General features: G+C 37.0%; 1 protein-coding gene across 1 annotated transcript in view; it reads right to left on the bottom strand.

Annotated features, from left to right (window-relative positions):
- The window catches only part of SMYD3 (SET and MYND domain containing 3), a 463,693-nt gene that overhangs the window by 365,317 nt on the left and 76,661 nt on the right, over positions 1-21,715 (bottom strand). The window contains exons 3-5 of the mRNA XM_068403784.1: positions 16,810-16,917; positions 15,656-15,713; positions 10,145-10,281 (exon numbers count right to left, since the gene is read on the bottom strand). Of these exons, the coding sequence (XP_068259885.1) occupies positions 10,145-10,281; positions 15,656-15,713; positions 16,810-16,917 (303 nt within the window). The remainder of the gene's footprint in view (positions 1-10,144; positions 10,282-15,655; positions 15,714-16,809; positions 16,918-21,715) is intronic.

The raw sequence follows: 21,715 nt of genomic DNA, 5'->3' as shown, positions 1-21,715 counted from the left end.
ATGCTGTTACAAGAGTTTCTATCAGCCACTTTATGGAATTTTACCTCATGCTCTCTAAAGTATAAAAGCAAACATGACTCTTCAAAAGATTAGACAGCACAAATGCACACAGCACAAGTTGCTGTTTTAAATACAGATTTTTTTTAATTTCAGTACAAGCTTATTCAGTAAGGCTAAATGACTACAGAATGAGAAACACGTTAGCAGTCTATATAATTTCCGCATAGCAGAGGAAATTGATGTTACAAATAGCAAACAATTTGTGCTCCTCCCTCCCTTCTTTACTATCTTCCCAGGATAAAGGCCCAGACAGGCAATGTATTTTTCACCCACAACACTGAATGAACACTGACAAACAAGTAGGCTGGCATTTCACCATTTCTACCTATACTAGCAGCAACACATAACCACATCCTGTCTATTTACGTGATGAGTGTAGGCAACGCTGACTTCAGTGATCTTGTGATGCACAGAAATATCCACCAATAAGTGGGTGTCCAATCCAGTTTCCTCTGAAAGTTGAGTGAAACCTTGGCCTTGATGGCAATGGAAGAAGAAAGAAGATGAATTTTATAGTTGTGAGCACAGGCAAAGCACAAGGTTCGTGACAGATTGAAAAATGTTCTTGTGGAATGGGAGATGGAAGGGAGCTTTAATCCTGCAGTTTTTCAATTTTAAACTAGAAAACTACCCCCAAATTTCCAAAAGCAATTATAAAAGCCTTAATAACAGCCCACAATTACTTTAAATTCAGAAGGGAGGTATGTTCAAATCCATCACCTGCAGTATCTGTGACATTAGGGACACATTTGAGCACACACATTTAAAATTTCAAAAAGCCCACAAAGCAACACAGGAAGTTTCAAAGGTTTAAATGCAATTAATTGATGGTTACAGGTATGAAAAATCTAGTCAATATTTACACAATCAAGAAGAAAGGGGTGTGTATGGAGAAAAAATAAATTAAATCACTAAGGCAAATTAGATGAGCTGCTAAAGGAAATATTCCTGGATCTGACTCTGCCAGAGGACAGCATGGGAACTTCCAGGCCAGGTGTGTAGGGAGATGAAAGCAAGAAAGCTATGACAAATCGTCATGCCTGTCAATCGCAGAGTTCTTGCACCTTGCTCCGCAGTATCTGCTGCCAGCTGCTATTACAGAATAGTTATACCCACTGCTGTGCCAAGAAACTGTCTAAATGGTACAAGCTAAATAATTTCAAGTCAGCTCACAGCATACCAGCACTACAACCACCTTGTGATTGCTGCTCACCCATACTAAAATACAGGATAGTGGATCAATTAGACTGTGATCCTGACCCAGTATGACTATTTTCTTTCTCCATCTTATTCTCACAACAAACTTAGGAGAAGTTTTAATGAAATAGGACACACCAAAAAAACCCTGTATTCAAAGACCATGGTATTTTTCAACAGACTATCAATGTACTCTAACGCCTTTCTGGAAGGAAAACAATTTTTAGCCTTTTCAGCTATTAAACATGTTAAGTCTCATAGCTGATTAATAATCCTGCCACACAGAATTCTAGCTCTGCTCACAGCCAAAACAAACAAGCAAAAATGCTTCAAGCAACCCCACTGCAGGTCATCCTAAAGACAAAGACAGAACTGTTTGCTGCCAAGAGCATTACAAGTAGTTATCAGGCTTATCCTCCTCAATTAGAGGCTTTTAAAATTGCTGATAGAGGATGTAAGTGTTTTTCATTTACTACTCAGATCTTTACTACATGTCTCCATGACCTTGTTTCATGCTGTCTTTTCCTAAACATAGAAGATGCCTCACCCCACATATTTTTGTGCATGTACTCCAATTGCTACAACCACTAAACCTTTTTATCATTACTGTTTCCAGTTCACTTCCATAAGGGTGCCAGAAAAGAGACTGATGTATATCATATGTCAAAGGCCATTAGCTTTTTAAGCACTGTGTTTTGTGGATATGCTCTGAGCAGCATTAGGTAAAGTAATAGTAATTAAGCCCCTGGCCACCTGGATCCTTTTCAGTTCTGTACAGCACTATCACAGCTCTAGACCTAAACCAGAGGGAAGGAAAAAAAAAAAAAAAAAAAAAGTGAGCATTGCAAAATAGCCTACACTACCCTGACATTTATTTCTCCAGACTCTTTTCTGTCTTCTTATTACTCCAACACAGCATGGCAGAAAAAGGGTCAACTGAACAAGAAGTATACACACTTTCCTCTCCCCCCACCCCAGGCCCACTCAAGGCAGTAACTTTTCTAGAAGCTTATGGTTTTCAATCAGGGCTGAATTAACCTCCTTAAAAAACAGTCTTTTCCCTACCCCCTTGCCCTCCAAGAACAAAGCTTTCTTTCCTACCACACACAACCAAATTATTACAAATTCTACCCAACCATTCCTTGTTTTAGAACTCTTCTACCCCATTTTCTACACCTCGTGTTTGTTATACTATAGGCAGTTGGAAAAACAGATGGTTCACACAACAACTAAAAGAGGGGACCCTAATTATACATTAAGCTCAGTTGAAGCATTGTAGTCTTATGGTCTTACTTTTCATGCATCAAGCTTTGTTAGCAAAAACTTATATTTTAATTGTAACCATGTTGCTCTAATTTAAAATCAGATAGGATGCTTAAAGACTTGTTTCATGGTCTGGTACTATTGCTCTTGAAGGTAACTATTGTGACTAAAAATTAAGATAATTGCTATGGAAAACTATCTCCCGAAATTATAGTTCAATGGGGAAATAATTGGAAATAACTAAACCTGAAGAAAACCATTAGACAAAAAAATGACTTCCTGTAAAGACACTAATTTCATTTGGTGAAGTAGAGAGAGAGGAGTCTTCTCAGACTGTTTATCACCCTCACTCTAGAGTACTGTTGCAACATTTCTTCCCATTTTATTAAAATTTTTACTTTTTTTTTTCTTTAATTTCTATTTACACCATTGCTTCCAAAGCTGATGCACAGCAGTTGTCACTTCCTCTGCAGTCCTGACTTTGAGAAAGAACACCTAGTTAACCAAACGTAATGAGAATCTTAGGAGCAGAATAGAACTATTTCTGCAAAATTAAAGATACAACCTAAGATGTAGGCCCTTATTCACAACTATTCCTATTCCAATTGTCTTTACACTCACTCATTGATACATTGTGGAAACAAGCAGCAAAGCATGACTGCTACACTGTGCGGTAGGAGAGATGGGATTTAGTTCTGATTGCCCTATAGACCCCTTATGAAAAGACAGCTATATGACCGTTCTCTATTAGCCTTAATTTTCTTCGTTAGAAATAATATTAGTCTGCTACACAAGAAACCTATAAAGAATTGTTGCTAAATCTTCTTCAAGTTCTTCTTGAGCTTTATCAGAAGCACTATGCAAGTGAAAAGCATTATTGCCATTTAATAAACATGCTGAAATCATATGCAGAGACAAATGAAAAACAAGGTCACCTTCAGATTTTCTATACTCCTACTGTTTCAAGAGTAGCAGAATAGACAGGAGAACAAGGGATACCAGGCAGACAACCCTGTGATCCCCAACCGAGTAAACGAATTGTTAAATATCCCCAAGACCTTCCCTACCTTTCCTCACTACAAAATAACCTCCTGACTTTTTTCATCTCCCTGTACTTATGAAATATCACCCTTCCTCAAAAGAGCTAAGATGCAGAACAGAAGTTATGCCAGAAATTAGTCTGCATGATGGACTTTTTCTAGTGCTGTACTCCAGGGGTCAAAGAGCTCTGCCTGTTAGCCGACGCTGGCTCATCCAGGCTTCCGCAAGGCTGTCTAACAAACCAAAAGGAGCCGTTTTAGCAGGAAGCACATGCAGGCACCTGAAACTTACCAATGTCTCAGTTACAAAAAAGTGAGTTTAAAATGCTGAAGTCAAAAGTATGTAAACCATAAAATCTAATATTCAAATAAATCTTGTCTGTTTGCTATGCTGTACGAACCAGTGCTTAGTTTTCTCCCAATACATTTAGCTTTTCCCATTTCCTTTGGTTTTATGTACTTCAAAAGCAGAGGCTGACCTTAGCATATTCCCCTCTTGCTAGATAAGACAGCTCCTCAGAACCAACAGTAAATGTTAGGAAAGTGATCATTCATGTCCTCTGAAAACAAATATGAAGGTCTACCAGAGCAAGTTTTGTTATGCTCCTATGGAATACATTGGAAAGAGTACAGAAAAATTCTCCTGAAATTATTTAAGCAGTAACTGAGCACGATATTTCTGATGATCACAAGTCAGTTCTTAACAGCTTCACAGTAAGTGTGAAGCTTTCAATGGCTTAAAACTACACACAGAGAGAACAGGAGAGAGGATACACCACGTCAGCATTCCCACCAAACAAAATTTCATCAACAGAAATACTAAATCAATAGCCCTTTAGATAGAGATAATCACAAATCTCACATAATAGACTTAAAGATGGTAATAGCCTGAGAAAAAGGTTCTGATATAGTTTGATGAGCCAGATCATACCCCTCCAACTCAAAAGAGTCAAGAAGACTGACATAAACACAATTTTATGTTGAGCACCTAGGCTTAACCACTGTTGTTTCAGGTATAATGATTGCTGGAGATTACAAGACTTCAGAAATTATAAGAAAAAAGAACTATCAAAATGAAAAGGTTTTTGCAAAATAGTTTCCTGGGCCATGACTAGAAAAATATTTGTCAGTGCTGGCCTTGTCTTCAATTTACCACAAACATACAAGTTTGCATGAGACAAGGTAGCTATGTACAATAGGTTTGAATTACACAAAGAGCAATGATGGATAAACATACACTTGCTTTTGTCCTCTCCAGAAAAAGAACTTCATGGCCTCCTGATCATAGGGAAACTAAACAAGTGCATCCCGAGTTAATTAGATTAGCAAACCTGGCATCAGAAAGCAACCTTCACCTGTATGCCTTTAACACCTCTTAACTTGCTCATAACTTTATCCTAATATTTCTTTTTACTTTCTTGATAGAAATCACTTTCATTTCCCTGCTAACACGGATTACTAAGTTAACTAGTGAATCCTGAGTAACCTACTGAAAGTGCTGCTAAAGAATCTCTTGACTAGGTAGATGTATCTTGTCTTCAAAGGTCTTCTCAGAAAACATGCTACCTGATGCCTGTAAGAGCTGAGGGAGCAATGTGAAGATCAAACATACTTTTTCCAGTCATATCATTAAGCAAGACTATTTCCTTCAACTTGCACTTAAAAAGATAACGGAATAGATTACCATAATTCAGTACTCAGACTTTACAAAGGCCAAGTGACACCGCACAACTCCCAGTTCTCTTCTGCCTGTGCAGATACATACCAAAACCCCTTTTAACAAGAAGGTTTTTTTTAATTGGTACTAATACCCTTTATGTTGAAAAGAAACTTTAAAAGCATTGAGTGGACTAAAAATTAAGTACTGAAAACTTAGAAGCACAAGTAAAATATATTTAAACTTTGATAGGAGGAATAAACAAAGGATTTTAAAGAGACCAGGGAACTTTGTCTCTTGAGGGATGTACCTCTGCACTTTACAGTAGCTTCCTTACTTCTTAAGTTAAAAATAAAATCAATTACACCAACAGCCTAAACGGACAACCAGTCTTTTGGTTAAAGCTGTCTGTGGGTACACAGAGACTAATATACATCAAACTTGTATTTCTTCTTCACTTAAATTTCAACTTCACAAACCTCAAAAAAGGTAGAAAAAAATTAGTCTGACGTATAAAAGATACACATTTCCAATATATATGGATACTGACTTTCTTTTTCACCCTATCCTAGACTTATAGCTCTATGCTTACTTAGACCTGTTTCTACTCTGTCATTGATCTGTGTCAATTCTAAACTGACCTGAAAAGGAAAGAGTAGGACAGCACCTGAGAAGAGGATGGTGGGCAGCACACCACCGGCATAAAGGGGCATATTTTGCTCACACATACACATGTGTGAACTCTCCAGTGAACTGAATGAAAGAGTCACATCTACTTTCAAAGTAGAAACTGCTCATAAGAAAAAAGTGGCAAGATTGGAACTGTAGGAAAGATTAAAACTTTCAGAAAGCTAAAAATTCTCTCTCTATTCCCTATCACCCCATGTGCAGTTAAGATACTCTCCAGAAAGTGAAATTTTGCACAACAAAAAAATTAGGGAGATTGCTATTTCAGGAGTAAAGTATAATCTCTGCTCTATGGGGTTCCCAAGAATCTTCAATCCAGCATCCTTTTCCCAAAGGTTTGTTATCAACTGTTTCATCAAAAAATCCTTTAGAAACCCTTTATTTTCCAAGAAAATTCTGTTTTAAGATTACTAAACTGCTCTAGAAGTCTGTCGTGTTACAGTCCATCAACTGTCACTGGATTTTACCTTAGTGTTATTTAATGACAGAGGTCGCATATATCATACTATTTTTATAAATGTGAAAATCTGAAATTAGGAAATCTTTAAAATGGCTACCATTCTAACATCAGAATCTCTTTTTTTTTCTTATTAATTGCAAAAAAAAGTTTTCACACAAATTCAAAATGCTCAAAAAGTCAATTCTGACATAGTACTTGCAATTCTATGTAAGTCTATATTTGGTCTAAAAAAAGTCTTCTTATGCCTGATTCCAGTCAGTGGAGTCACTCACAGTTTTACAGCAACATGGTAGGAACAGATTTCATTCAATGTCTTAAGTAGTTTACACGGTTCTGTCTGCTATTATGGAAAGAACCGTACATGTATACAAAAAATTTTAATTCTTTATCCTGCATCCATTAAATGTCTCACAGGATTCCAGGCCACCTCCTCACACATGTAAGTAAAAGCTGAAGAATAAAAAGCAAGGACTGATTTTATCTCAAGGTTATGGAAACATCATTAAACCATAAAACCATGGTGTCAAAAATTTATCTTGACATTAGAAAATGTCTCAGTGGAGTTAAAGCCTTATCATGTAATTAACTGCAGATAATTCTGTTTAATACTGAGGATCAGAATATAAAAACAGTCACAACCTTGATAAATAGCACGTTAAATAAACTGGAGCTTCCAAAGAGTGATCAGATAACAAGAATGTGAAAATCCAACTCCAGCTCAAAGGACAGTTGATACAAAAGCAAATTGTCTAGGAAGGACAGGGCAACTCTGTCAAAAACGAAGGTACATTACCCTTCTGAAACACCTCCCCATCCAGTACAGCTGATATTTTCCTCAGGTCTTATGCAAACTAAAAATATATTGTGGTGAAATTCTGTTCCCATGGAAAGAAATGACAGAGCTTTCTTTGATTTTCGATGGGAAGTTTCAACAAGTTTGCACTCAGGGGGGCTCTCTGCCCAGTAAGTGTCCCAAGCAATTGAATAAACCTATAATTAATTTTCACAAAGACAAGATCAGTGGCCAGCAGAGAAGGACAACTGTTTAAAAGAGCTTCTGAGAAGCTCTTTTGACCTAATCAGGTTGGAGATTTTCCAAGAAATATCTGGAATTTAGTCATCTCGCTGCAGGACCGTTTTTCTCTTTTGTCTGGCTGTCTGCTTGTTTTCGTTCTTGAGGATACAGCATCAAACAGAATAAAAAATGACCTTTGACTCAATCTTTTTGTGGCATGCAATGAAAGAACTGATCCAAAAAAGTTCAATGTTAGAATAAGCACCTACTGAACTTGAAAGGAATGTTGGAAGAGGTTGGGAAAACAAGATTACATCTTGAAGTCATGTATCTGTAGTATTTCTTTATTCTATGACCACACAGAGCAGTCATCACAGCTGGTCTTTTTTAGAGTTACACTACAGAGAAGAGACTGCATAAGTCTTTTATCAGAGACTTTACAGTTCCAAAGCCTTAAATTTTACCTGCTGGGAATAGGCATCCCTATTCAGCTTAAGGAAAAAAAACCACCAGTATTTTTTGCATTGACATTCAGCTTATCTTCCAAAAACATTCTATGGGAGTGGCAGAAAATGCCTGCTGCTACCTCATTAGGGATGAGGGCACATTAAAATCATGTTTTAATATAATGCCATACTTCATAACACACCCATCTGACAACCAAGTTGGGAAGGCTTGGAAATTTTCCACATGGAAAATGAGAGAGTGACAATAGAGCTTTACAGAAAGCATTGTGCTTGACACAACTCCAAACGAGATACTAATTTTACTCACATGTAAAGCATATTGGTATATTTAGTTGACAGCTCTTTTCTCCCAACCTACTCACCTGTTTAGTCACATTCTTCTGTCCCTTCTGTTAATTATTTTTATGATTAGTGATATGAAGTACCTGTACCCATGATAGGTCTACATCACTTGCTCTCCATTTTCCTAGGGCAGACTATCACACAGACTCAGCAAAATGAGCAAAAGAAGGAAGTAAGACCTACTTTAATGGTGTGAGCACCCCTGAATTTCCAGATTTAAAAAAAAAAAAGCAACAACTTAAAAACTTGGTACTTTGCAGTATATTCAACAGGGTAGGGACAAATTCACTGTCAACAGAAGGAATACGTTGAGTTAAAAATATCTTTGTGATAGCAAAGCTATAGCGGAAAAGATGTTGTCATTAACAGGAGCATTCCTAGTTCTCCAGTTAACAGGATACAGAGCTGAGAAGTATTGACTTTCACTCTGCCCTTAATGCCCGCTTGCATCACCTTGGTAAAATACATGGCAGGGAAGAGGACGTGTACATATGTGCAGATGCTTGTGCATGCATGTACATAAAAAATGTAAAAAGCTTCCTCGTTTTCTTCACCAGTGCTCCAATATATTGAGCAACCATCATGCTGCTCCTGTAAAGCCACCATGGCCAGCCTCCATCTTAAGCTTATTATTATATAGAAGGCAACAACATTTGTAAAGAATTTCTTACAAGCTGCAACTCCGTTCAAACCACTTAGGTAGTGATCATCTTCTGATACTCAGCCTTATCTTCAGCTGTACAAGTTCTCTAAACCAGATAACACAGCATGTGTATTTCATGTGAAATGCATCTGACAAAGTTCAGGCCAAACCAGCATGCCAACAGAAGACAGTAAAAGTTTGAGTGGAGACTAAGTAGTGCATAAGGTTTTTATCTATGAGCCCTTTTGACTGGGTGTATTTCCACCTGTGTGGTTTTTCAGGGAAAACTGCAACTTTACATCACAGCAGTCTTCTAATCACAAATAAAAAAAATCCAGAAAACCACCACATATTACTTCTACTCCTTCTGTCCTTAGTAAAAGATATTCCACAATAGTGCAAACAGATTAAAAAAAAAAAAGGTAAAAAAAAAATCTTAAAGAAATTAAAATGCAATATATAAGACACTCTTCCTTTTGTTTATATCAGAAGAAAAACATCTAAAAGTTTGACTTACTTCATAAGAAAATGCTTATTAAAACAACTAAAACATGCATAAGTTAAGATAAATCTTATGGTAGAATTTATCAATCAATTAGAAATCAAAACAATGACATCAAGTTAAAACTATGAGTATTCTCCATCTGAACTACTTCTGCTAGCATTGTTCAAATGAAGCTTTTTGAATTGAAAGCAATAAAATATATACAGCAAAAGGCAATAATATTTAGTTAGTAACAACAAACATTTTACATATTGTGGAAATTAATTTCAAGTACTTTACATGTAGACTTTTAGAATAGATGATACACATGGCCCCTGAGACAGTAGTTTGTGGGATACAGTGCTGTCAGGAACACCTATTAGCACCTACCACTAAATGGCAAAATGGAATGGGAGTATATCTGCAAATACAAGATATTGCACTTTGCAGAAAAATTCTAGGCTGAAGAATGATGCTATATACTCTTTATCACTGGAAAAATTACTTAGGTTGATTGATTCAATTGTTTTTGAACTTGTTTGGTTTTTAATGCAACATTTTTTTCCCCTGAAGAACTTTAACATGAAAATTTAAAAAAGGGAAAGAAAAAAAATCCTCTGGCTGCTGCTTTAATTTTGAAGTGTTACAATTATATAAAAGCTATACTTCTGCTTAAATACTGACTGAATCGAAAAAATAAATAGTTTGATTTCTCTTTGTTATATATCACATTCTGGATGTATCTACTGAACTCCCACTCAAAAATAAATCTAGAACACAAGGAAAGGATAATTTATGAGTTGTCAAGCAATCACATTTTAACACTTACTTTTGCGAAGATCTGAAAAAAGTCAATTGCAGGTGGCAAGTGAGACACATCCTGGATCTCCGTTTTCAAATACAGTTGCAATGTCTGTGCAAGGTGCCTGAGGCCATCTTTCATTTCTTCACTTAACTGTTCAATATCTTAAGGGGAAGGGAAAAAAAAAAGTATACCATGTCGTAAGCAGAGCCTTTCACCACATTTGAAAGTGTCCAATTGCAGCCATACAGTCTAGACATTTCCAGTCCCAGAATTAATCTTGACAGAGGGCAATTTTGACAGAGGACAGACATTTATCATTTTTTGTGACAGCTACCTATCAACACACAGAAGAGTTTATCAGGCTGCTACTGCCAAATCATATGAATACAATGGTAAGTTAAAGATCAAAAGGCAATAGATAAAGCAGATGTGTAAGCAGATGTAAGATATTACGTACAAAAATAAGGTATCTGGGTTCGTAACATTAAAAATGTGCTTGAAAGTTTATGCAGCAGTACCTTCCTCCTTGCAGCAGTGCATACTGTTATACTGTGTTCTCCATAGATGTGTCAGAAATACTTTATGCTGGCAGATCAAAAGGGAAAGTATTTTATAGACAAAGGTAGTGTCATACACAGCAGGTGGTAAACAGAATGTATATGGAAGAATATTAAGCAAATATCACTTTATTAAACATTAAAGCACCATTATTCATGCTTCAGGAATCCTGAAGCAGAAAGAAACATAGTGCCTTATTTTCTAACGAAGTGATCATGCATACATCAGGTCACTGATAACATGGAAAGTGAAACTCAGCTGCCCTAGTAAGTTCAGTGCCTGATTAGCTGCTTTACATTTTCTTTTCCTACCAGTTAGCACAAAATGAATAATGTCTAAATGGAGTATGTGAAGGTGAACAGATTCAAGCATCAGTCTATAACAAAAGGCAAAAAGATTATTATATATTATGAATCAATTCCATCTCTGCATAATGTTGAATTCTGATTTTATTTTAAGCATCTACCCTTAATGGTAGATTTTACCAGGAAAGGTTCTTCCCCATACTTTAGATCCAAGCTTGTTGGCCTCCTGGAAGGACAATTCAAGCATGCTTGTCTTTAAAGCTAGCTCCTAGTCACCCACTTAAAAAGAGGATGCAAATAAAGCAAATGTCACTGAGTTTGGTTAAACAGCCATCTAGTGTGTACAATTCCTGGGCTTCTGTGCTCTGTCCCAGCTGGCATCCCTCTGCTTGAAGGTACTGGCTATTTTGTAGGTTGTAAATTGGCTATCACAGAGTTTCCATTTCACGCACACCACACAAGTGAGCTGCTTTAATAATCTCCTATGAAGTACTCCTGGCAGAGCACTAAATGCTGGCTTAGTAAAATGGCCGGTACCCATGGACAGCTGTCAGCCAGAAGTCTTCCAGTGGAACCAGCTACAATTTGCTTCTAGTCTGGTATGGGTTTCCTTATTTGCAAACTCTTTGGTTCTGTTGACACTTTCTCTGGAGCCACTGAGGGCCACCTTGCTTAGTGGAATGATGCAATCCTACCAGTACACCATATTATGGCAAACATACCCCTCTTCATTATAGATACATACAGAGTTTGAGAAGCATCTATATTATCTATTGTATATTGTTTCCATTTCAGCATAGAGCAACACTTTCCAAGATCTGCTCCCATTCCAATGGTCAGTCATTGCTGCTGAAATGCCATCTACAAGCCATGCCTGTGGTGACTCTGCAACATGCTGAGCAAGCATGACTGCAGAGGAATCTTAAGGGTGGTGTGTCCCTACTAGGGTTAGGGAAGGAAAGACATGCTCTCCCAAAGCAATCAGATCCAGCTCCTCACAAAATTCAAACCTGTTAGTACTAAAAATGCTGAGATGCCCCTCCATACCTGGCACAAAGCATACTTAACCAGAGTATTCGCCTTTTTATAGCAACCCATAGCAAAACCCATGTCCATCTTAACAGTGTGGACATTTGAGGATGATCTTGCAAGCCTGAATGAATGTACATGTTAGAAATCCAGACGTGTGCTTTTCACAATGTATGGAAAACTCTGGTATAGAAAAGCATCATATCTATGAGGACTGTGTCTTCAAGAAAAGCAGCAAACTTTTAGATGAATGGAAAACTCGAGTTTGAAAAATTTTAAAAAAATCTTAAACATACACATGCATTTCTTATATAATATTCCTTTGAAACTAAAGATGCTTTTTACTTCAAATGTAGTTTTTCAAGACATCATGTCGTTCATCTTAAACTACCTGATGTACATTGCAAAATGTACTATGACAAAGAGAGGAAGGCATTATTTGCTTCACTATTAGCAAATAAAACACCTCTAGAATGGAGAAGAGGAATTGTGTAAGCAGCACAGTATAAATGGACACTGCAGTCCAGGACAGATGTGAACAAGAATACTGAATCCAACTGGAACTTCGGGGACAATTGACATAGACAGAAGCAGAATGCAATCCTCCACATTGGAATCTGTCCAGGACACCAGAGCTAATGATCCCAGCAAAAAGTCCCACAGTATCTTTAATGGCAAATGACCAAGTCCTAGTTTCCACAGCATAGCAAGAAGCCAAGGCCAAAAGCAAAGTGAAACAAAATTTATGAATCTTTTCATTTTGTGTTTTTACGAAACTTTTTTCAATTGTGTAAGAACACCAGTGTGGGAGAGAAAATGCTATAAAAGACCTGTGGCAAGTTCTCTAAATAAGGCAAGGAGATTTAATTATGCAGCTCTGAAACTGACACAAGCGAAGTGGCAAAAAGTCTGCCCATAGTACAGCACACAAACTCTTTTCTGCATACTGAATCTTGGTGATTGAAAGCAAAGCTGATTTATGAATGATTGTAACAGATAGCTAGCCTATAGAACCACATAAGTAAGGAACTGTCTTATAATAAATGAGAACTAGCAAAAGTAACAATGCACACAGACACCCCTCCCACTTAATCTGAGTTTCAGGGTAGACAATTTGAAGGAGCTATGGAGTTGGGAATACAACTTTATAAAGGGCTTTATAAAGGGCTAGATGCCCCCACATGTTTTTGGTTTTCTTAACATATGTATTACATATTTTATTAGATAATTATTCAATAAGTATATAAAACTTTATATGCTTTTATTCAGTTTACATGTCACTCACACTGAAACTCACCCAACCATATAAAGTAACATCAAAATGTAATAGTGTAAAGGAGACTGAGACAGCATAGTGATAATAACAATTTTCAAATATTTTGGACTTCGAGGGGAAAAAAAAAAAATAAAATAAAGGAAAAAAGGGGGAGGGGGGGGGAAGAGTATAATTACAATTCTATCTGTCATATTTCTGATCAGTGATGAAACACCATCTTCCATTAAACAGATGCTTCCTCAGAAGTTTTTTTGCTTCAGAAGATCACAACCTGTATTTCTAGTTCATGTGATTCCCTCCAATGAAATCTTTTCCCCTATATACTTATACTTCTAATGAAAATGCTTGTCTGACCTTCCTATGGATTCTACTAAGTACCAAAGGAAAGTAAATCTTTATCAACACCATCTGTAAATTGTGCAGTAAATGGGAAAAATGTTATGAAATAACAGTAGCTTTTTGAGGATACAGAGGCAGTTAAAAGCATCACAGCTACTACAAGTTGTCACACCATCCCAAAACACTCTTTTGGACTATTCTAACTGCAAAACCATAGAGACTGTCTATTCCCTCTAGCAAGGAAGCTGTGAAAACAGCAAAAGGAAGGAGTTAGCCAAAACTTTTACACAAGATTATGCAAGTGTCATAAGCCATTTGTACTGTATTCTGTAAAGGATCAACTTTGGTTAATGTCTAGGAGTCCTGAACACCTTGTGCTTTGGAGTTAAGAAGATTACACAGGAATTGTTATTAAAGCTCTTAGAGTAAATACAGATGAAACAGTAGATGTGGATCTCTCATGTGCCTCCTCCTAAACTAACTTGCTATGGACCAGCTGTTTCTGTATCAGTGAGAGGACAGTCTCCCCACCCGTATCACAGGCCATATCAGCATTTCCTTCAGAATGAGAATTTTAGTAGAAGCCTCCAGCCATTTTACAGATTTTTGTACCATTTATCCATTGCAGCTCAGGCCTGTTCAATACCAAGCTTCTCTCCAGACGACTTACCACGCTATTCCCCTTGTCTCCAGTCAAGTTAAGGCAAGCTGAGATCATCTCTTGAAGGGTACTGAGAAACCTCAGTTTGTACAAAATTATCAGTTACACAAAAGTCTTTGCCTACGCTAGAGAAATTGCTGTACAAGCAATCAATATTTAATTTTTAAAGGGAAACTCTTCCCGTCCCTCCAGTTCCTCCTGTGTCACTGTGCAACCAGCCGTTGGTACAATAGAGCACCATAAAGATTTTTTTCCCCTGTATCGCAGCAGTGCCATGAGGCACAGAAATCTGTAGTCTTTATCATTTTAACTTGATTTGAAGCATCTGGAAATGTTGCTTTTAATTCAGATATTCATCTAATTCCCCATAAACTTTTGTTACACTATTTGAGAATATCTATGGCAGAAAATCCTGATGTTTTCAATTATTGAAATGCATTCCCTCTATCCCTTTTAATTTGTTGCCTTATTAAGGTCTTTTGCCCTTGCAGTTTGGGAGAAGGCGGCAGAATGTCAGGAGGTACAGAAATAAAATGTGATACTAGTTATTGCATATTTTTATGTTTATGTGGTTTTTATTTCTACCTAACCATATCAATAGATCAAGCTGGTTTACAGCCAAAGCTCTGAATAACACTAAAAAAATGTTGAGGTAATAAAAATATTCACGTTACTCTCTAGGAAATCCCTTTAAGCAAGATGCAGGAATGAACTAAGTATGTATTTCTCCCCTTATACGTCTTTAAGCTACTGCAAAATCTGAAAAAAACGTTTTCTATTTCAACATTAGCTCTGCTGAGAGATTATAATGAGCATCCTTTCCTACTCAAGCAGTTGAAACTTGTGAAACCACAAAAATAATATCTGCACAATTTTATCTTTTTTTTTCTCAATCGAAAAATCATGTAGAAGAAAGACACATCTCCCTTGGAAAATTTAGATTTCTTTCCTTTTTCTGGAAGTTATTTTGAAGCTTTATGCAATAGCACATAAATATTTTAAAAGTAAAACCTCAATGTAAAAATATACATATTTTTGTATATTTATATAAAAATATTGGCACTGTACGTAATAAAGCAGACATCAGGTAAATTAAAAACTGAACAGGCAAGATGTACATTGTAAAATGAGAAAAAAATATTAAAGCCAAAAAATCAGGTAAGTTTTGCTTGAACAAGACACACATGTTTTCTCCTTGATCTTTGAAAAAAACTGTTCTTCCCCACAGAAGTTTTAGCAGGTTTTGTCTTTGATTCTGTTATTCTACAGAGCAGACCTTCAGAAGGCAAACTGCAAGAAAATCAGATGGCTACTCTGTAAAGCAGAACTTGGAAGCATTTCTTGCAATATGGTTGGCAATTACTTACTTGACTGAAGATCAGAAAAAGAGTAGAGTCTCTCAGAAAGGCATACTGATTGTCTAAGCTGTAGAGAAAAAGATAATTAACACTTCCATAGCATGCTGTATCTTGAAAACACTCTACAAGATTGATTATTCAATGTGATATGCCTGTAAGATAATTAGGTAAGGCTAACAGCACCAGCATAAATCTGGTCATTCCATACTTTCTGTAAACTATCATAAAAACATTAAATTTTTCTTGGTGTTATAACACTTTCTAATATTTTTTTTTACTTCAGCAGTTTACCCTTAGTAATTTACTTTGACCCTTCACACTATAATTGAAAGCAATTTATGAGGTTAGCAGTCTCAGATTTCATGTGACTATAATTAATGAACAGCATAGCTAGGTACATATTTGCCCTTTAAAAAAAATCATGCACACACTCTTCCCAATAATGCATAAATTAAGATATTAAAACATATTTTATCACCTCAGACCACAACAAATGCACACGTGTTTATCCAAAAGAAACAGCATCATGGCAGGGTCAGCAAAAAAATGGGCAAATCCCTTTTGATTTACAACCCCAAACAATCATAAGCTGCTTAACCTAACAGAAAATTTAGTCCACACAAATTAATCAAACCGTGGGAACGTCAAACACCCAGGACTTCCAAGAGGGTTTAGAAAAATTAAAAAAAAATGGAATTGAGATTAAGAGAACCCAACATTGAAAGCATGGCATTGTGCCCTCTAAAGAAAGGGCTAGCTAACTGTTTTTGTCCTTACCACTCATCCAAATAAGGCTGAATGAGGTTCCCAGTGAAGTTAATGGAAAAGCACCACTAACTTGAGTAGTACTGAAGAAAAAAAACAGTGTCCCTCTGTGCTTTCCTTCTAGGCAGAAATAAGCTTTGGATGCTACACATAATGACAGGAAAAGAAAGTTGATAAACATGTCTCTTGAGCTTAATTATGTCCATTTTAGTACCTCTTGATCCTTTCAGCATTTCTGCATATTAATCAGTAATCTTGTAATGCAATATGCAGTCCAATTTTGTTCAGCAATCCCACTCACTTCAGCTTTCTAGCTCTTAATTACATTAAAAATGTACAGTGAAAAAGTATTTATCTGAACCTGCTACACTGAATAAATCTAAAAGAATGTCACTTACTAGTTTAAAAACAATCCTGCCAGCAAGTCTGACAGAGTCTGGAGGAAAATTAGGCTTGACGCTCTTAAGACACCTGCATTCCTGCTTGTGGTCCAGCCAAGCTTCTTTCTATTGGGATTTTTTAAAAAGGAAGAGAAAGAAAAAACTGCATGTTATTTTACATAACATATATCCTATTTTTTTTATATATACACACATATATTTTTTATATATATAGTTATTTATATTTATATTTGCACACAAACATGCTCAGTCTCACCATTGGTTGGACCTAGAGATCCAGAACCACAACAGCATCACAGCCACTGAGCAGCTGGGAGGAACAGCTGCAGAGCCAAAAGTCAGCTCCAAAGGCCCAGGAAGGGGTACTTATGTCCACTGACTCCGGCAGCCTTTGACACAGGCAACCTCAGATGCTGACTGCCAAAGAAACTGCAGCACACATGCTTTACCAGCATAGTCTAGGACTGCAGATATAACATGAGTGTTGTGGAAAAGGACAGGCTGGGTTATCCACTCAAACCAACCTCATCACACCATTCCCTCCTCTAACAATTGTTTAACTGATACTATTGACACTGGAGCTACAGAAGTGCAGGTTCAGGACACAACAGTATCACCATTATGCTACCCCAGAATTTAACTTTAAGAAAACCTAGGAGAAATACAAACAAAAAACTGTATGGTCAAATTCCTAGTACAGTTCCTTGCCAATACAAACCTTACTCTGTCTGCTTCATGCTACTGTCTGACAACACAATTCGTGCCATACTTTTTCAAACATTGTATCTGACACCTTTAATGCACAAAAGGAACATATAAAGATAGAATGAAAACTGCACAGAAACCTAGAAGAAATACCTTCATTTTTTGTCCCATGTTCCTGCTATACAAATAATTTTCTTTACCTTTATGCAACATGCTATAAATAGCATCATCAGCTTAGTTCAAATTGATATCACCATTCCAGCTAGCTGAAATTTTTATTAGAGAAATAAATGGGCTCTGATTCTCATTTCATTGTGGCAAGAAGAGACGGAGCTGCATATGTCACAAGATTAGAGAGAACTAGAAGGGATGCTAAAATTTCCTCTGCTACCTTAATTCCACCAATATACACAACACTCTAGGCAAGCGTTCACTTAGCAATCAAGACCACAGAGGCCTTCAGAGTCTATCCACTTCACCAAAATGCAGCTGCTCTAAAGCAATGGTCAAGTTTTCCATGTTGCAAAAACTGTCCCCAAAGATCCCTGAGCTGATGAGGCCTTAATGTCCTCAGCTGGGAGGACTGGTGATGATATTTGCACAGTTCAGACCAGGAATGGTCGCTGTAACCAAAATTTACCAAAAGAGAAGATGGAACCAAAAATATTTCAGTTGCATGTACTACCTGAACCTGCAATTTTTGTTTTACAGGCCACTTTTATTAGAGTAGCAAACAAAGATTAACACTTCCATAGCAGAGAAGAGACGGGATGGTAACGGAGGGAAAGCTGCTATATATTGAAATATGTCACTTTTTTTTTTTTTTCCCCCCTTCCTTGTCCCCCCCAAATCAGTGTGGAAAAGCAACAGAAATGAGTCTTCAGCTAAAGAAACACGTTGGAAGAGACAGTCAATTTCTGATCATCTTTTTTTTGCTTTCTGTCTTTACAAGCTGAAAATGCTGTTTATAATTTACAAAAACTCCAAGCCCATCTCATTAACATAGTACATATTTACACATTTTATTTACATATTTACAGTATATGTTTGAAGCCACCCAGCTGTTTCAAATACTTTTAAAAAGCAAATTGAAAAAACAGGGCACAACAAAAAATTGCTACAATGACAAGAACTCAGAATAACCAAGGGCATCTGAAGGTGACATTTTCTCATAGATATGCAGTAAGGAAAAAAAAAACTGAACTCAAAAACCCAGCTTCTGTTAGATAGCTGCCACACAGGAAATGATAAAATGTCTAACATAAAGAAATTACATGTTCAGCAATAAAAAAAAGAAGGAATGGCAGTGATATGTGCAAGTGCACATCACACCTGTAGACACTGACGTGCTAGTTATAAAGATTACAAAGGCTATCACACAATTTTTTCTTAAGCTGCATTTAAGTGGGAGAATTGTTTCAGGTAACTAGGTTTCAGCACCAGTAGCATTTATTCTATTTCATTCAGGTTTTTTTACCCCTTTGGCTTAGACATAATAAATAAATCGGACTTTTTATTTCTTTCAGATACATGGTAGATTTGTGATTTCATTTCCTTTACTCATAACTCTACAAGAGGAAAAAATGACACCAAGAAGTCATTAATCTAAATACAGTTAGTGTCACATGCTGTCTGACAAATAAAAGTTAAGTACCTAGTGCTGAATAGAATTATTCTTGTCTAGAAGAAACAAGGTCATGCTTGTAAATGTCCAGACATCGTTCTGTGTAATATAATTATATTGGCATTTTTATCCCACTTAAAATAAAATTGTTCTTTGGAGTAAGCCTTTATCTGTCAATTTTTTTCCCTACACAAATGTTGCACAGAATTGTAAACACGCTAGAGGTGACATCAAAATGATTAATAGCTTACCCAACCAATAAAGCCCTAATGAGATGAAATACGCAGCACCACATAGCATCATATGGCACATTTCTTTGAGAAGCGCTCCCACATGAGAACAGTTCAAACACATGCGTTCTGCAAAACAGCACTTCAGCCGAAACCGATACCAAAAAGGAATTAGTCTGACTCCTCTGCAGAAGGAGTGCTGGAATGGGAACTGCCATTCGCTCCCTCCCAACTGGCCGGGGAGAGGGGGGATAGCTCCAAATGCATTAAGTATAATGAAATTCAACAATATTTCTCTTCACTACCAATACAACAGGGACACAAATTACAGAACAATATGAAACCTTGAAGATTTGTGACCCTGGAGAGACCTACTTTTAAAGTCGGTCTCTAACAATACTTATTGGTGGGCTTATATTCGTTCCACAGCTCTCCATGGGAGGTTTTCTTAACTTTGCCTATCCTGGCTTTCAGTCAAGGTTTTTATATCACATATCCAGCACAAATCCAGTACAAATACTACAGTGCAGAGGTATGGCCACCTAGTATGACCATTCTCCCACCCTGCCAGGGAAGGCTTTCCAATTTTGCCACAGATTTTTTTTCCCCTTGTTAGAAATGAATACTATCAGAAGGAGGCAAAGAAAGATGAGTAAACAGCGCAGGGCAGTACCCATCCCTCCTCCTCCGAGCTTCGCTACGCTTAGTAACTCAGAAAGAATATCCTTCCTTTTATCTCCTCCCAAATCATTGTCTCTCATTCAAGCTCAACGTATCCCAAGTGGAATTCCTCTGGCTTTACCCACATGAAGAGGGTCAGAACCCACATAGCTTAGGAGATAGCGCAGTATATAGCTGTTTACTGGTGACAGATTGAGAGTCTGCCCCACCCAATCCAGGACCACACAAGCACCAATCCAGCACAGGGTTTCACTGGACAACCCAGGCCCAGGATCACCTCCTGTTGGCTCAGGGCATGGGTAAAGACCCCTTGCATCTGCCTGCAAGGTCTTGCATATTTTTAGCTGAGCTGTTTTGCCAATGTGCATCCCTTCTTGCACAGACATATGCTATCTCTGCCTCTAGCCCTATGAAGGAACCTAAACCAATGTTTATGAAATGAAGGTTTCCCTTGTCTCCTATGCAGAATCAAACAAATGAATGCTTCCTGCAGATCAAAGCGCCAATGAAAAGCAGTTAGAGACTAGAGTTCATTAAAAAAAAAATCAAAGTGGGATATATTTTGATTTTTTAAAAAGACATAATTTGTAACTTCAAAGGATCATTCACATTTTTACAAAATGTCTATTTTTTTTTTAATTAAGCCATTTCAATAATGTTTGAGAATGGCACATTCTGAATTCTGCCTGAAATGCCTCTCCCATTTGTCAGGGATTATCATCTGTATCACTGGTCTCCAGTCTATGGGATGTACCAAATTAATAAACAATGCCAGGAGAGATCACAGCAGTGATTATGAGGAGCAGCAGATGTGGTAACTCTACATTTGGAGGGCCACCCAGCCAACATAACACTGCCAGAAGGCAGCTCCAGGAAATTAAGCATCAACAAGTGGGAAAGGGGCTACAACAGAGAAGTGTCGAGGAGGGGCAAAAGTCAACGAGGTCCAACTGAAAAAAATGTTTAAAAGCAAAAGATCTGCATATACTTGATCCTGAAATCAGAATTCAGTTGAAAAGGGTCAGCTCAAAGGATCTCTTGTGATAACTTCTAGTCCCACATTTCTAATATTTCTGAAGTAAATAAAGTGCTAAAAGTGAAAGCAAACTGATTCAACTGGCCTGAAAAAAAATAATGGGAAACTTTAAAATTTGGCACAACTCACTGGAAATTTTCAGTATTGACATTTGGGAGATTCCTACAAACTGGAAATTCTAATTCCCATGTAGTTTTGTTCACGACTCCTGGCTCTGCCCACATATCTCCTTAAAGGATAATAATTCTCACAGTAAGTTCCAAAAAGGGAATCATCTTTCAAAAGACTATTTCTTCTCCTGTAGGTTAGCCTGAATACAGTTTTTCTTAACCATCTGACATTTTAAATCAAATGAAGATTTTTACAAGATATTTTCAGCTTTAGAAATAGCTCCTTTTGGTACATTCTAACACAGAAATCCGCTGCTGCATTTATTTTGAAGTTTCCTTCGCAAAGTCCACCTTTATACTAAACCTAGTTCAGCTACTCAGATTAATCTCTTTTTTTTTTTAAGTCAGATTTTTACATTAATTCTGATTTCATTTAATGTATTAACCAGAAAACTCCAGAAAACTGATAGTTTTTAAGCCTAAGCTGTTTTGAGTTGCAGAATTCATTTAACACACA

This window comes from Nyctibius grandis, chromosome 1 (genome assembly GCF_013368605.1).
Source record: "Nyctibius grandis isolate bNycGra1 chromosome 1, bNycGra1.pri, whole genome shotgun sequence".
Classification (NCBI taxonomy): Eukaryota; Metazoa; Chordata; class Aves; order Nyctibiiformes; family Nyctibiidae; genus Nyctibius; species Nyctibius grandis.
This window is presented reverse-complemented; position numbering and strand designations above follow the sequence as displayed.